This window comes from Trichophyton rubrum, assembly GCF_000151425.1.
Source record: "Trichophyton rubrum CBS 118892 genomic scaffold supercont2.8, whole genome shotgun sequence".
In the NCBI taxonomy this organism is placed as follows: Eukaryota; Fungi; Ascomycota; class Eurotiomycetes; order Onygenales; family Arthrodermataceae; genus Trichophyton; species Trichophyton rubrum.
Genome location: NW_003456421.1, coordinates 94,568 through 106,202, shown reverse-complemented (window position 1 = coordinate 106,202; position 11,635 = coordinate 94,568). Strand labels below are relative to the sequence as shown.

At 49.8% G+C, this 11,635-nt stretch overlaps 5 protein-coding genes across 5 annotated transcripts; 3 read left to right on the top strand and 2 right to left on the bottom strand.

The window, feature by feature from the left end:
* Positions 1-494: 494 nt before the first annotated feature.
* Positions 495-1,510, top strand: TERG_06540 (uncharacterized protein; the record flags this gene model as incomplete). Its single annotated transcript, XM_047748632.1, has 3 exons — positions 495-610; positions 704-708; positions 765-1,510. 3 exons carry the CDS (start codon positions 495-497, stop codon positions 1,508-1,510), a joined length of 867 nt encoding a protein of 288 aa, XP_047604619.1.
* Positions 1,511-1,746: 236 nt separating this feature from the next.
* TERG_06539 (uncharacterized protein) lies at positions 1,747-2,958 on the bottom strand (the record flags this gene model as incomplete). Its single annotated transcript, XM_003232500.2, has 1 exon — positions 1,747-2,958. The coding sequence occupies one exon, from the start codon at positions 2,956-2,958 to the stop codon at positions 1,747-1,749; it is 1,212 nt and encodes a 403-aa protein (XP_003232548.2).
* A 207-nt stretch (positions 2,959-3,165) lies between these two features.
* Positions 3,166-6,007, bottom strand: TERG_06538 (uncharacterized protein; the record flags this gene model as incomplete). The annotated part of the gene is made up of 2 exons (XM_003232499.2): positions 3,166-4,209; positions 4,295-6,007. 2 exons carry the CDS (start codon positions 6,005-6,007, stop codon positions 3,166-3,168), a joined length of 2,757 nt encoding a protein of 918 aa, XP_003232547.2.
* A 1,655-nt stretch (positions 6,008-7,662) lies between these two features.
* Positions 7,663-9,109, top strand: TERG_06537 (uncharacterized protein; the record flags this gene model as incomplete). The annotated part of the gene is made up of 2 exons (XM_003232498.1): positions 7,663-8,123; positions 8,161-9,109. The coding sequence occupies 2 exons, from the start codon at positions 7,663-7,665 to the stop codon at positions 9,107-9,109; spliced, it is 1,410 nt and encodes a 469-aa protein (XP_003232546.1).
* An 837-nt stretch (positions 9,110-9,946) lies between these two features.
* TERG_06536 (uncharacterized protein) lies at positions 9,947-11,592 on the top strand (the record flags this gene model as incomplete). The annotated part of the gene is made up of 2 exons (XM_003232497.2): positions 9,947-10,043; positions 10,103-11,592. 2 exons carry the CDS (start codon positions 9,947-9,949, stop codon positions 11,344-11,346), a joined length of 1,341 nt encoding a protein of 446 aa, XP_003232545.1. The 3' UTR covers positions 11,347-11,592.
* Between the last annotated feature and the right edge of the window lie 43 nt (positions 11,593-11,635).

Sequence of the window (11,635 nt, the reverse complement as noted above, 5' to 3'; positions counted from 1 at the left end):
GGACAATCAAGGAGAGTGGCAGCACAGCAATAAGATACTCCTATAAGGAGGCATCTATTAATGTTACTATACTTTTAAACTTCTAAATGGTGCTTGTTTGTTCTATCATGTAGCTCTACGGCACCTTAGCGTTATAGGAGCCCTATCAAATTTGACTTGTCTTCTGCTTAAATATTCCACAGATGTAAATAGAACGGAAAGTTGAACCACCTTACGACAAATTTGATATTCTAAGATACAATCTCTATTTACCGATAAAGCAATACAATACTATCTTTGATAGTTCCACCATAAACAGATAAGAAACTTTAGCTAGTAGTAGACACATGTACCTTAAACTTGTACTTCCAAGCCTACTTAGCTTAGCAATGACCTCATGATTAATAATGCATAATATTGTAGTTTGCTCTATAAAAAGCCGTCAAAGCACTTGAAATACACGGATTGGTAATTCAATTCCCTCAAAGGAAAAGAGGAGAAAATATCTAGAAACAATGGGACTTCCCCCTGATGCTGATATCCACCCAACTGCAACCGGTCGAGCGAAGGAGGTTGTTGACAAGCACTCCAAAGAGCAGCCACTCAAGTTATACTCAGGCTGGTTTTGCCCGTATGTTTCAAATTTCATTCTCTAACAGATGGACATAAAAGGATGCCATCTTCTCATAACAAGTTTCTTTGACAATTATTAACCAGGAAATAGGTTCGGTATGATACTACTCTCGAATCTCTCCATATAAACAAAGAACATACCTTGATAAAAGGTGGCCCTAACACACGAGTTATAGTCCAGCGAGTATGGATCGTCCTTGAGGAGAAAAAGATCCCATATCAATATATCGAAGTGAATCCTTATAAAAAACCGGACTCTCTTCTTGCCCTTAATCCACGGGGTTTAGTACCGACGCTTGCCTGTCCAACTATCCGGCCAGATGGGTCGACCGCCGTTAAGCCATTATATGAATCCACAGTGATCAATGAGTATCTTGAAGATGCATTCCCCAATCCGGAACAGCCATTGCACCCGGCAGATCCATACCAAAAGGCAAGGGGACGTATCTGGATCGACTATGTGACCTCGCGAATCACCCCTTCTTTCTACCGTTTTCTCCAATATCAGGGTGAAGAGGAGGGATTGAACAAAGCCAGAGAAGAGTTCCTTGGTCATTTAAAGGAGTTCATCCTGGCGATGGATGAGATTGGTCCTTTCTTTCACGGAAGCAATTTTATGATGCCGGATATAATGCTCGCACCTTTGGCGATTAGATTCTGGATTATTGATCAATTCAAGAAAGGTGGGCTAGGTATACCGGCTCCAGGCGAAGGAGGGAATGATGAGGTGGTTTGGAATAGGTGGAGAATGTGGTTGGCAGCAGTTGAGACAAGGGAAAGTGTGGCTTCGACTATGAGTGATAAAGAACACTCTATGCCTATTTATAAACGCTATGCAGATGATGTTGCTCAGAGTGAATTGGCAAAAGCAACAAGGGTTGGAAAGGGTGTACCTTGAACTTCTTCGTCATAGGTAGAATGAAATACCCCCTTTTGCGCCCTCAAAAAGAGGAAATGTCTAGATTATCATTTTCCATATTTTTTTAACAGCCTTTGCATTGTGGACATGGCAGATAGGCCATACCCCCCACCAAAAATGGCATTATGATTGAGTTGATGATATCTAGGAAATATACCAAGACGTCAGCGTTCCTTGTCGGATTTTTGATTTGTAATTCTGAGAGTGAAAAAAACCTACAATTCGTATAGATCAATCCGGTCTTCGTATTCTTCTACCGGTTCGGTTTTTGGCACAATCCGGTGATATTCTTTGAAGAACTGGCTCCCAAACCCGCCAAACATCTTCATGATACCCAGTTCAAATTCACTGTGGGCGTAGCATGAGGATGGGTCGTAGACCACGTCACCTACCACAGCTTCTTCACTAGCTTGTCCCGCAGACGCGCGGCGTATCTTCCCTACATCAGTGTTGCCGCTCCAGAGATCCCCATGGACAATAACAGGAGTTACCGGTTTCCCATTCCCTGCCTTGTCGAACCCAAGGTGGTCATCGCCCAATATGCGAGGAACGACTTCCTGGGCAGTCCTTTCCACCAGATCTCGTAAACGTTTATCTTTCCCGTTCCTTCTTTCAGATTCCTCAAGGACGGTTCTCAACCGTTGATTTGCGTAAAAATCTGCCCACGAACGTCTAAATTGATTGGGTTGCCTTACATCCCCACAGAAAGTCGGGACTGGAAACCCAAATTGAGGCACTCTCGCATCTTCCACGTTTCCATCATCACCTTCTGCACCATTCAACTTGAGATTTGTAGTTGCTGCCTGCCTGACCTCCTCACTGGATGGTGGGGCCGGTGCCGGGATGGAATGTAATTTGCCCAATCTAGCTGCTAAGCTGGCTGGGTCTGAAGCTGGTCTGCGGCCGAGAGTGCCACCCAGCTGCAAAAATTCCGTGACAAGAAACCAGCTTGACGATGCCTTGGGTATTGCTCCACCATTCTTATCATCGTCGTCATCTTTGACTTCACCCCATGCAATTGCCCGAGGGCACATATCTGGAACCGCACCGGAGATTGCATTAAGGCTTGTATATTCACCTCTAAACATGGCTCCTTCTTCTGGGAGAGATGACGACGAGGTGGATGATGATATTTTCACGAAGAAATCTTTCTCTTGGTTGGATTTGTTTTCATCCTTGCCTGTGCTGGAAATTGAGGCCTTAAGGTGGGCTGTTTGAGCGAAGCCCGACCCTCCATGAAGTGGCGTAAAGGACGTCCCAGCCCCATCTAGGGGCAGAGAGAGAGCCTTGAGGACAGATCTAGGAGCTTTACCAGCTGGACGAGGCATCTTTTCTGCGCTTATCTGTGTTGGAGAGACGATAGTCGCTTTATACTGATATTCTGATGAAGAATGTTGTTTTATCCGGCTTCTGGCCCTGTTTGTCATCCCTGGAAGTCGTTGACTATGAGCTCATCGCGCAGGCCTGGCCCATCACGTGTTTCACTCACTTCGAATACCACCCCTGAATATCATGAGGACAGCAGCGTGAAATGAAGATGTTTCTTTTGTAAAATATATTCTACACATTATGAAGCATAAGGAGTGGCTAAAATAGATACATCATCATGAGAAACTAACAGGTTAGACGGCATTTTATTGGCCCAAGAGCGTCTTCATCCAATCCAAAGCCGTTTTTGTCCGTTCTCTAACGTCGGATTCGCTATCAATTTCCAAACTGCTCAGACGTTCCATAACCCCTAGGCTCTTCAGCCTCATGGCACGCTCAACCCGGCTAGCTCTATCGGTCTTGTCATCATCAAGAGTGAGATTAATCACTATCCAGACGCAATTGGCCCGAATCTGCCAGTTCGAGTGGCTTAACAAGGCCATGGTTAGTTTGAGCAGGTCTTGGTGGAAGACTAGCAGGTGGCGATGTCGCGAGACGCCAGCGGCAATGTGGATCAGGACATAAGTCACTGCGCGGATTATTTCGGTAGGGTGGAGTATTGATTTTTGCTGTGAGGTGGTTGATTTGTCCTTGAAGGAAGCTATAGAGGCGTTGGCGGTGGGAAGGGGTCTAGGACGGAGTTTGCTTGCAAGGATATCTAGGAAGTCGGTCTGGCCGAACTTCTGGAGAAGATAGTCGATCATATCGGGCGCTCCCGGGCCACACATGATGTTTCGAAGCAAGTCGAAAAGCTCCTCCTGTGCTAGCGTATCGTCTTGGCGTAGTTTCTTGGTCTGGTCCAAATCTCCATTCAGCGCCAATCTGCGCTTCCGAACCTTCTCGGCGGAATGAGTATCAACGTCAGGTTTCGAGGTTATCGAACTATCTGGAATATGGCCATCGAAGTCCATCATAGGAGACTCTGATTCCAAGCTGCTGGGTATCACCGGGTTGAGGATGTCTACTTGTTCGCCAAATGAATTTGAGGTGCCCATCTCTATGAGTGAGGATGGCAACTCGCTTGCAATGTCGTCCTGTCGTCTCCTGGCATTGAGAGGATCGTTAGGGTCGTGAGAGAGAACCTGTTTGATCCACTCGATACCAAGAGCCTCTAGGATATCTTTCTTCATCTTGTTCGGTACATTATAGGAAATGTGCTTGAGAGACCAGAGGGATTCTATTCTAAGGTTTGCATTTGGTGAATGGGAATTTTCGCACAGTAGCGGGACCATGTTTGCCTCAAGAAGAGCCTGCAAGTAGGTTAGCTTGAAGAGTGATTCAATCATGAAAGGGATAATTTTTACGAAATATATATATATATATTTATATACATACCTCCTTCATTGGGCTGAAATCAAGGGCCAAATTACACATTACTGAAGTGGCCGCAATCTGTATTTCGACATTGCTGGATTTAACCAAGTCACATATTGGCGCAGCAATGCCGGCATCAATCAAGCTGGTTCTAAGCACACTGACTGATCGAGTCAACGATCTAGCAGCGGCACAAGCTGCAAGTATGACTGGCGTTGTATTCCCTTCCAATTCGGTAATGCAAGTCTTGTTTCCTAGAACTGTTGTCTCTGGATTCCAGGGTTTCATCGAGTCAATGATATGCTGAACAACACCAGTATCGCATATAGCCTTTCTGTAATCATCATTAACCAAGGAGAGTGCTGCCAGGGTTTTGAGAATGGCTTCTCGGTATTTTATCTTGGAGAGGGCCTGGCGGGTGAATCCTGGGGGTCCCAAAGACGTGTCTGAGTCTGTTGACTGAACTAGAACTGTGGCAGGTCTCTTTGTTGTACTCCACATGGGAGTGCCGGCTTCTGAAGTTGGCGCGAACGACTCTTTCAGCATTTGGGTGAGTTTCTTGATAGCACCGCTATCGACGGCAAATTTTTGCAGCTCTCGGCTATCCATGACCAGGGAGGCTAGCACAGCGGGAGCTTCCTCTTTAACACGCAGAGTGATTGAGTTCACGCAACCATCGAAAGTGGACGAGTCTTCAGCATGGTGAGCACTGTCGAGCATTCTAACTAGGAGCGGAACCAAGAGAAATCCGAGCATCGGGACGCGGCTCTTTTTCAGGAGATGATGGCGGAATAGGGTGGCAAGTATTCGAGCTGCCATGAGACGGACGTAACCACGGTCTGCTCGGGCAACATAAAGCAACCAGGATACCAACACGCTCTCTGGCTCTTCTGGAGCAGGACTGTCGGTACAAGGCGGTTGAGGGCCAAAGAACTGCCCTCGCTTGTCATACTGAGGTTGCGAGCCCAATGGGGGGAAATTGGATGAGCCATTGTTTTGCATTGGCTGCACTGACGGGAGAAGGGAATCAATGGGATTCAAGACGTTGCGTTTGGTAAAGCCATAACCGGATGAATAGGGAGATTTCCATGGGCCTTTCTTAGCCTGGCCGAGGTAGAGGTCATAGAATGACCGGGGAAAGACGGTGACCAAAGCGGGACATGTCAAGAGATGTTCTGCACGAGCCGCGGACTGTTCGATGATGACGGCAATCGCATGGAGAATGGGAGTTAGTTTGGCATCGGCCGGAGCAGGATCCGGTATGTATCCCAATGCGCCGGAGTTGGTACAGGAGTTCTCTGCTCCGGGAAGAACAAACCCTCCCGCAACGACGAAAGCTGCCAGCCTTAAACCTAGGACATCCAAAATGCCGCACTCAGCTAGAAGGCTCTTCTGCTGCTCTCCGGAGCATGTCTTCGAGATGAGGTCTGCTACAAGCTCTATGCAAGGTTGTGCACCGGGAGAGTTGGCTGGTTGCTGTAGAATGCCACGGAAAGTAGGGATATACTTGCGGGTGAAGAGCAGGGCGCCCATGGGTTGTGTCTGGTTATCTACATTTTGATATACCAAGGCAAGCTGATCCGCAATGGTGTTGAGGGTTCGAAGGACAGCGAGGGCGAGGGATCGAGGACAGGAGGGCGATGATAGTACGGAGAGCAACGAGGGTATGGTCTCTCCAGCTAAAATAGGCGCGGTATACGCCGGTCCACCTAGCAAGAAAGTAAGAATTAGCATGCCTGATACAGATCAAACAGAAGAATAGCAATAAGGGGAAAAAAAAAAAAAAAAAAAAAAAAAGGCGCATACCAAGGGTGAGGCTGCCGATAATGGTAATGGCCTGGAAGCACATCTCATCCTCCTCTGTCGTGTGCTGTTTCGGGCTCTGAAAGTCGGCCTTCCTGGCCACGCCACGGCGGCTCAACAGGACATCTGAGAGGAGTGGCAGGACGCCTAGCTCTGTCCAGGCCTGTTTCTTCTGGTCATGGCCGATGATATCGTTCTTGAGCGCGCGGAGGGCGGCAATCCGACCAGCGGTTGAGTCCGCGTTGCGAACATCGTCGAGGAGGTGCGGGCTAACGACTTTCGTCATCCTGCAAGAAGTATCAAGGCAGGCAGACTGACGACGTGAGGCCAGCCCGCAGTACTACCGGATGGAAAAAGACGGAGGAATGAACAGCTTCTCTCGATTCTTTGCCTGGCTCTTGTGTTTTGGTGTCTGAGGCAGGCGGGACGAGAAAACGGTGTAGGACAGCCGAGAACAGGAGGGCCGGGGAGGCAAACAGGGAGAAGAAGAAACAAAGCAGATGCAGCGGAGATCGTCACGCAGGTAGTTATTCCACACGGCCTGCGGTAGGTAGGGTAGGATATCGAGCGAGGGAGCTCGACTCCGGCGTTTTGGCAGGAGAGGATTCGGTGAGTTAAGAAGTTAAAGACCCGAATAGACAACTAGGAAGTTAAGAGTAAGTAGTTAGTTAGCTCTCGAAGTTGACCCCTGCCAGCGAGGAGCCCACAACTGTCCATGTCGGCACCCACTCACGCTTTCTCGCTCTCCTTTGAGTCTGGCTGGCGTCTTGTGTCTCTTCTTCTGCGCTCCAAGAGAGATGTTTGTTCTTTCTCTTTGGCCGCCCAAGAAAAGGACGCCCGTCGTCGTCTTGCCCGAAAGAGGACTGCTTAGGTAACCTAATTATCTAAGCGAAATGCTGTCCCAAAGCAGCCTAGCGCCGATCATCTTATCTAATCAGGACTCGGTCTGGCCCGGCAATCTCTAGCCAATCACCGTCGCCGCTGCTTACCTCCTTAGTCATCACATCTCCAGATCACATGACTCTATACTCTTCTCACGTGATTGAACCCTAAAAGGAAGGGCGTTTCCCCTTTTGTCTTTTCTGCCGCCCGCCACCGCCTTCCCTTTTTTTGCAGTTTTATTTTTTGCAAAAAATAAAAATAAAAATAAAAATAAAAAAATAAACACCGCAAAAACTTCCTTTTTTCTTTTTTGCAACTTCAAGTCTTCGACCTTTTAAGGCTTTTTCGTTGTCTTCTTCGTCTTCGTCTTTTCCCTTCGCGCTTTTGCTGGCCTCGTCTCGTTTCTTTTCTGATATCCTCTTGACCTGCGCCCAGCCTGCCCTGACTCTCCTCTCTCTCTCTGTGTCCCTGGGCCCTTTTCTCCTCCTGCTCCTCCTCCCTCCTTGCTATACGATGCGCAGCTCGATGTCGCTGCAGCCCGCACGCTCGCCCCTGCCGCCTCGCCATAGACCCTGTGCTCCTCGCCCACGTGCGCCCCTCCATGCACATCGCCAGCAGCGACTCCAGCAGCGACTCCAGCAGCAGCAGCGAGAAGGAGACGGAGAAGAAGAACTCGCAGACGCAGACTCGCAGCGGCGGCGATGATGGCCTCCTCCGCCGCCTCCCTGTCGCCGACCACTGCCGCGCTGCTACGCGCCTCGCCGAACTCTCGTCCTCACCACAACCACAATCACAACCACAACCACAACCTCAGCTCCAGCCAGAATCACCAGCAGAATCAGCAGAGCTACAGCAGCCTCCAGCAGCGTCCGTCTCCTCTCCTGGCCTCGACCACTCCTCGCTCCTCGCCGCGGCAGACAGAGACCAGCCAGCTGCAGCAGCATCAGCATCCGGCAGACAGCGGCTCCTGCTCCTCGCCCGAGATCGAGCAGCTGCGGACGACGTTCAAGCGGCAGACGGTAGATGCGGGCACCCAGTACTCTCGCCCCTCGACCCCGTCTGATACTGCTGCCGCCGGTGAGAGTTCACGTATGCCGGGCACTGCTATAGGGACCAAACGCACCCCTCCAGATGCGACGAAAGTGATTGCGGCCCCCGGACCTGCGTCCGCTCCAGCTCTCTCCAGAAATACTCACTCCCAGCAACAACAACAACAACAACAACAACAACAACGGCAGCAGCAGCAACAGCAAACAACGACAACTGCCACAGCAACAACAGCAACAGCAACAGGCACGCCAGCAGAACCAGCGCCGGCAGCAATTGGACGATGATGACAGGCCGCCGGAAGGTTCGGCCTCCAAGAGGTTAAGGCCTGCCAAACCCCCGGTCAAGCTTCTCCCTCGACGTTATGAAGCTGCAGACCCGCGGGACCTGGTAGTCCTGATCTCAAGCATGATCATGGAGCTCATCCGCTTCAACGACCAGATCCCGCTCCGGGACGGCAGGCTGACTCGGTTTCACTCCCGCTCTCCGCCCCGGATATCGGTCCAGGACTACCTGCAGCGTCTCACCACTCACGCAACGCTCTCGCCTCCCATCCTGCTAAGCATGGTGTACTACATAGACCGTCTTTGCGCGCTGTACCCGGCCTTCACCATCTCCAGCTTGACCGTCCACCGGTTCCTCATCAGCAGTGCCACCGTCGCCAGCAAGGGGCTCAGTGACAGCTTTTGGACCAACAAGACATACGCCCGAGTGGGAGGTATCAGCGTGGAGGAACTGGCCCTCCTGGAGCTAGAGTTTCTCTGGCGGGTGGAATGGCGTATCGTCCCCCAGCCAGAGGTCCTTGTTGACTACTATCTCAGCCTGGTCGAGCGTTGCGACGACTACGAGATGCAACCAGAGCTTCCTCCGCCCATCCCCCCGGCAGTCACGGCAGCCGGAGGTGCTCGTTCAATCCGGGCTCCTGCTGCTGCTCCTCCTGCTGCTTCTGCACCTGTCCCGAGACCCGCACCAGCTGCTTCCTCTGCGCCAACCGACTCTCAACCCAAATCCCACGTAAAACCTGAGCCTTCAACCACCACCACCACCACTACTGAAAAGACCGAACCAGTCTCGACGCAGAGCACGCCATCTTCTTCCACATAGCTCATAATAATCAACCCAACGCTATAATACTGGGTTATTCCGCGTTCTCTTCACGTTCTAGCTCATGCAATGCTTGGTTCGGGATTCTCTTTTCACAACCCCCCCCCCCTTTTTTTTTTTCGGCTGGCGGGCTTCAGGCGTTTGGGTTTGTTCTCTTCGTGTTTATTCTTTTATGCAAATAGATAATTTTAGAAAAACGGCTGGAGCTGCTTTACTGGGCTTTTCCGTTCAATCTTTGATCTATACATACGTGTGGTAAATAGTTCTCACGCAAAGAGAGTCAACTGTCAGACAGCGCCAGTTTCACATGGCGCTGCAATTAGTTAATGCTACTCTCTCCTCTTCTATTCTGGTCTGGGCCCCCCCGCCTATATCAATACTACCTGCAGTATACAAGCGACCATGCATAGCTCTCTGTATCCTATTCACACCTACTACTACAAATATTCAATGCATCACCATGACAATACTGGAGTGTTCAACATCCCCCTTTTTGCCGATCTATGAGTGGAGTTTTAGTTAAGGGCAACCAGGGCTTGGCACAAAATTCAACTCCAACTTCTCTTCCCAACCGCGACTACTAAGTGTAGCATAGCATTGCACACAACATTTGACAGCTACGGACGATAACTTGACGGCCCATGCATGTCGATGGTAGTACTTGGAACATTCTACAAACTACAACATGCCGTTGTGCAGTCTGTCTTGCCACAGCTAATCTTCCGCCCAAAGGTACATAGACAGACCCATTTCTCCTTCTACCGGGATACACTGCCGTATGACTAACTCAGCATATAGTCATATCACTCTATCAAAGCCGGCTTCCATACCCGTACCATGGCAGTTGAGGAAAGATTAAGGGGTATCAAACCCTTACAGGGAGAACTGGACACTCTGCCTTCTATCCAGGAACTTCGGCCAGTTGATTCATTTGGTTAGAATCGCCTCACCCTCCACCATGTTGAAGCAGGCCGTGTTTTAACAGACCTATAGAAGAAGCATACGTCGCTGAGATCGACATAAAGTCGTCCAATGTAGTCGTCAAACTACTTGATACCCATTACCCGAGAAACCCTGAAGTCAGCCGGTCCCATCTGCGCAGGCTACTACGGCCAGAAAATCTCCCGGACCCTTTGAGACAGGAGCTTGAGGAGGCCCAAGGACCAAAGCCCACTGCTTCAATCCATGTGCTCATCCCACCACCTTTGCCAGAGATATCAGAGCTGCAATCCCTACTGGCACCGTATACCCCGAGAATATCACCGCCCAGTCACAGTGGATCCGACACCACCACCACCACCACCACCACCACCACCACCACGGAACAACCCTCATCGTCACTAGAACTAGAAAAGCTACCTACAGTCCGGATCCAAAAGACATTCATCTCCACCAAACCACCTACAACGCCTGCCGAAGCACTCGAATGGTCCCGCACAAAATGGTCCACGATATATAACCCTGCAGCACGAGTTGCAGCCCACGCACCGCCTCAAGTCCAGCTTGTGCGAGCCAAAGCTTCAATATATTCCCGAGCAGGCTACTTTTTAGCCTTAGCAAAGGAGGTAGCGAATGAGACCCTACAATCCGGTCGAGGCCGTGGTGTAGGCGTGGTTATCGTCGACCCTGAACTCACAGTCGGGAAGCCAGATGACACAAACGACCTATTGAATGCCGTTGTGGCAGTTTCAGGGGATACGAGGTGGTGGAAAGCTTCGCTCGAACATGAGCACGAGCGCAAACAACATCAGGAAAAGGAATATCCTATTGACGATGAGGCTGGGCCCGAAAGCCATGCGGTTATGCGGGGCATATACATGGTGTCGAGAAAACGAATGGCGTTTAACAAGCCTGCCACCGATGAACTGGAAGTCTCTGCTCCTTCGGAAGTAGAGTCCACCCCGATATCATTGACCTCACTTGAATCGCATTTCTTTCAATTGCCTAATCTACTCAAGTCCTCGAAGGGTGGGTATCTGTGCACAGGCCTCGATTTGTACGTTACGCATGAGCCATGTATATGCTGCTCGATGGGGATGCTACTTTCGCGTTTCCGAAGCATCACCGTTTTGAATTCCGGTATGCGAAGGTCCGCGGAGAGCAATGCGCTGGACGCTGTGAATGGGTACGGACTGCACTGGAGAGAAGAGCTTAATTGGAGAGCCATTGGGTTCGAGTTTTTCGAATCAGGAGGTGGGGAAGGCAAGGCTGAAAGGGAAAAGGAGTTTAACGCTTGAGCCATTGTCACATATTGCTTTTGTTGCATTCTACGGACGGGGGAAGGATAGACAGGCATCGCATTTCGTTGGTATAATTGAGCTCGTTTGCCTGCTTTGTGGCATGGCGCTTAGGGAAGGGGGGGTGATAAATAGCACAGCTTTTACTCAAGTGTGGTGCTTGGCCTGTCAACTTGAAGAGCATGAAATAAATAAGTACAAGTTAAAATATGTGGAAACAAGAATAGGTGTTTTTTTTTTTTTTTCTCGAGCTTTTATTTTTCAATGGAATAAAAAAGAAAACAGATGG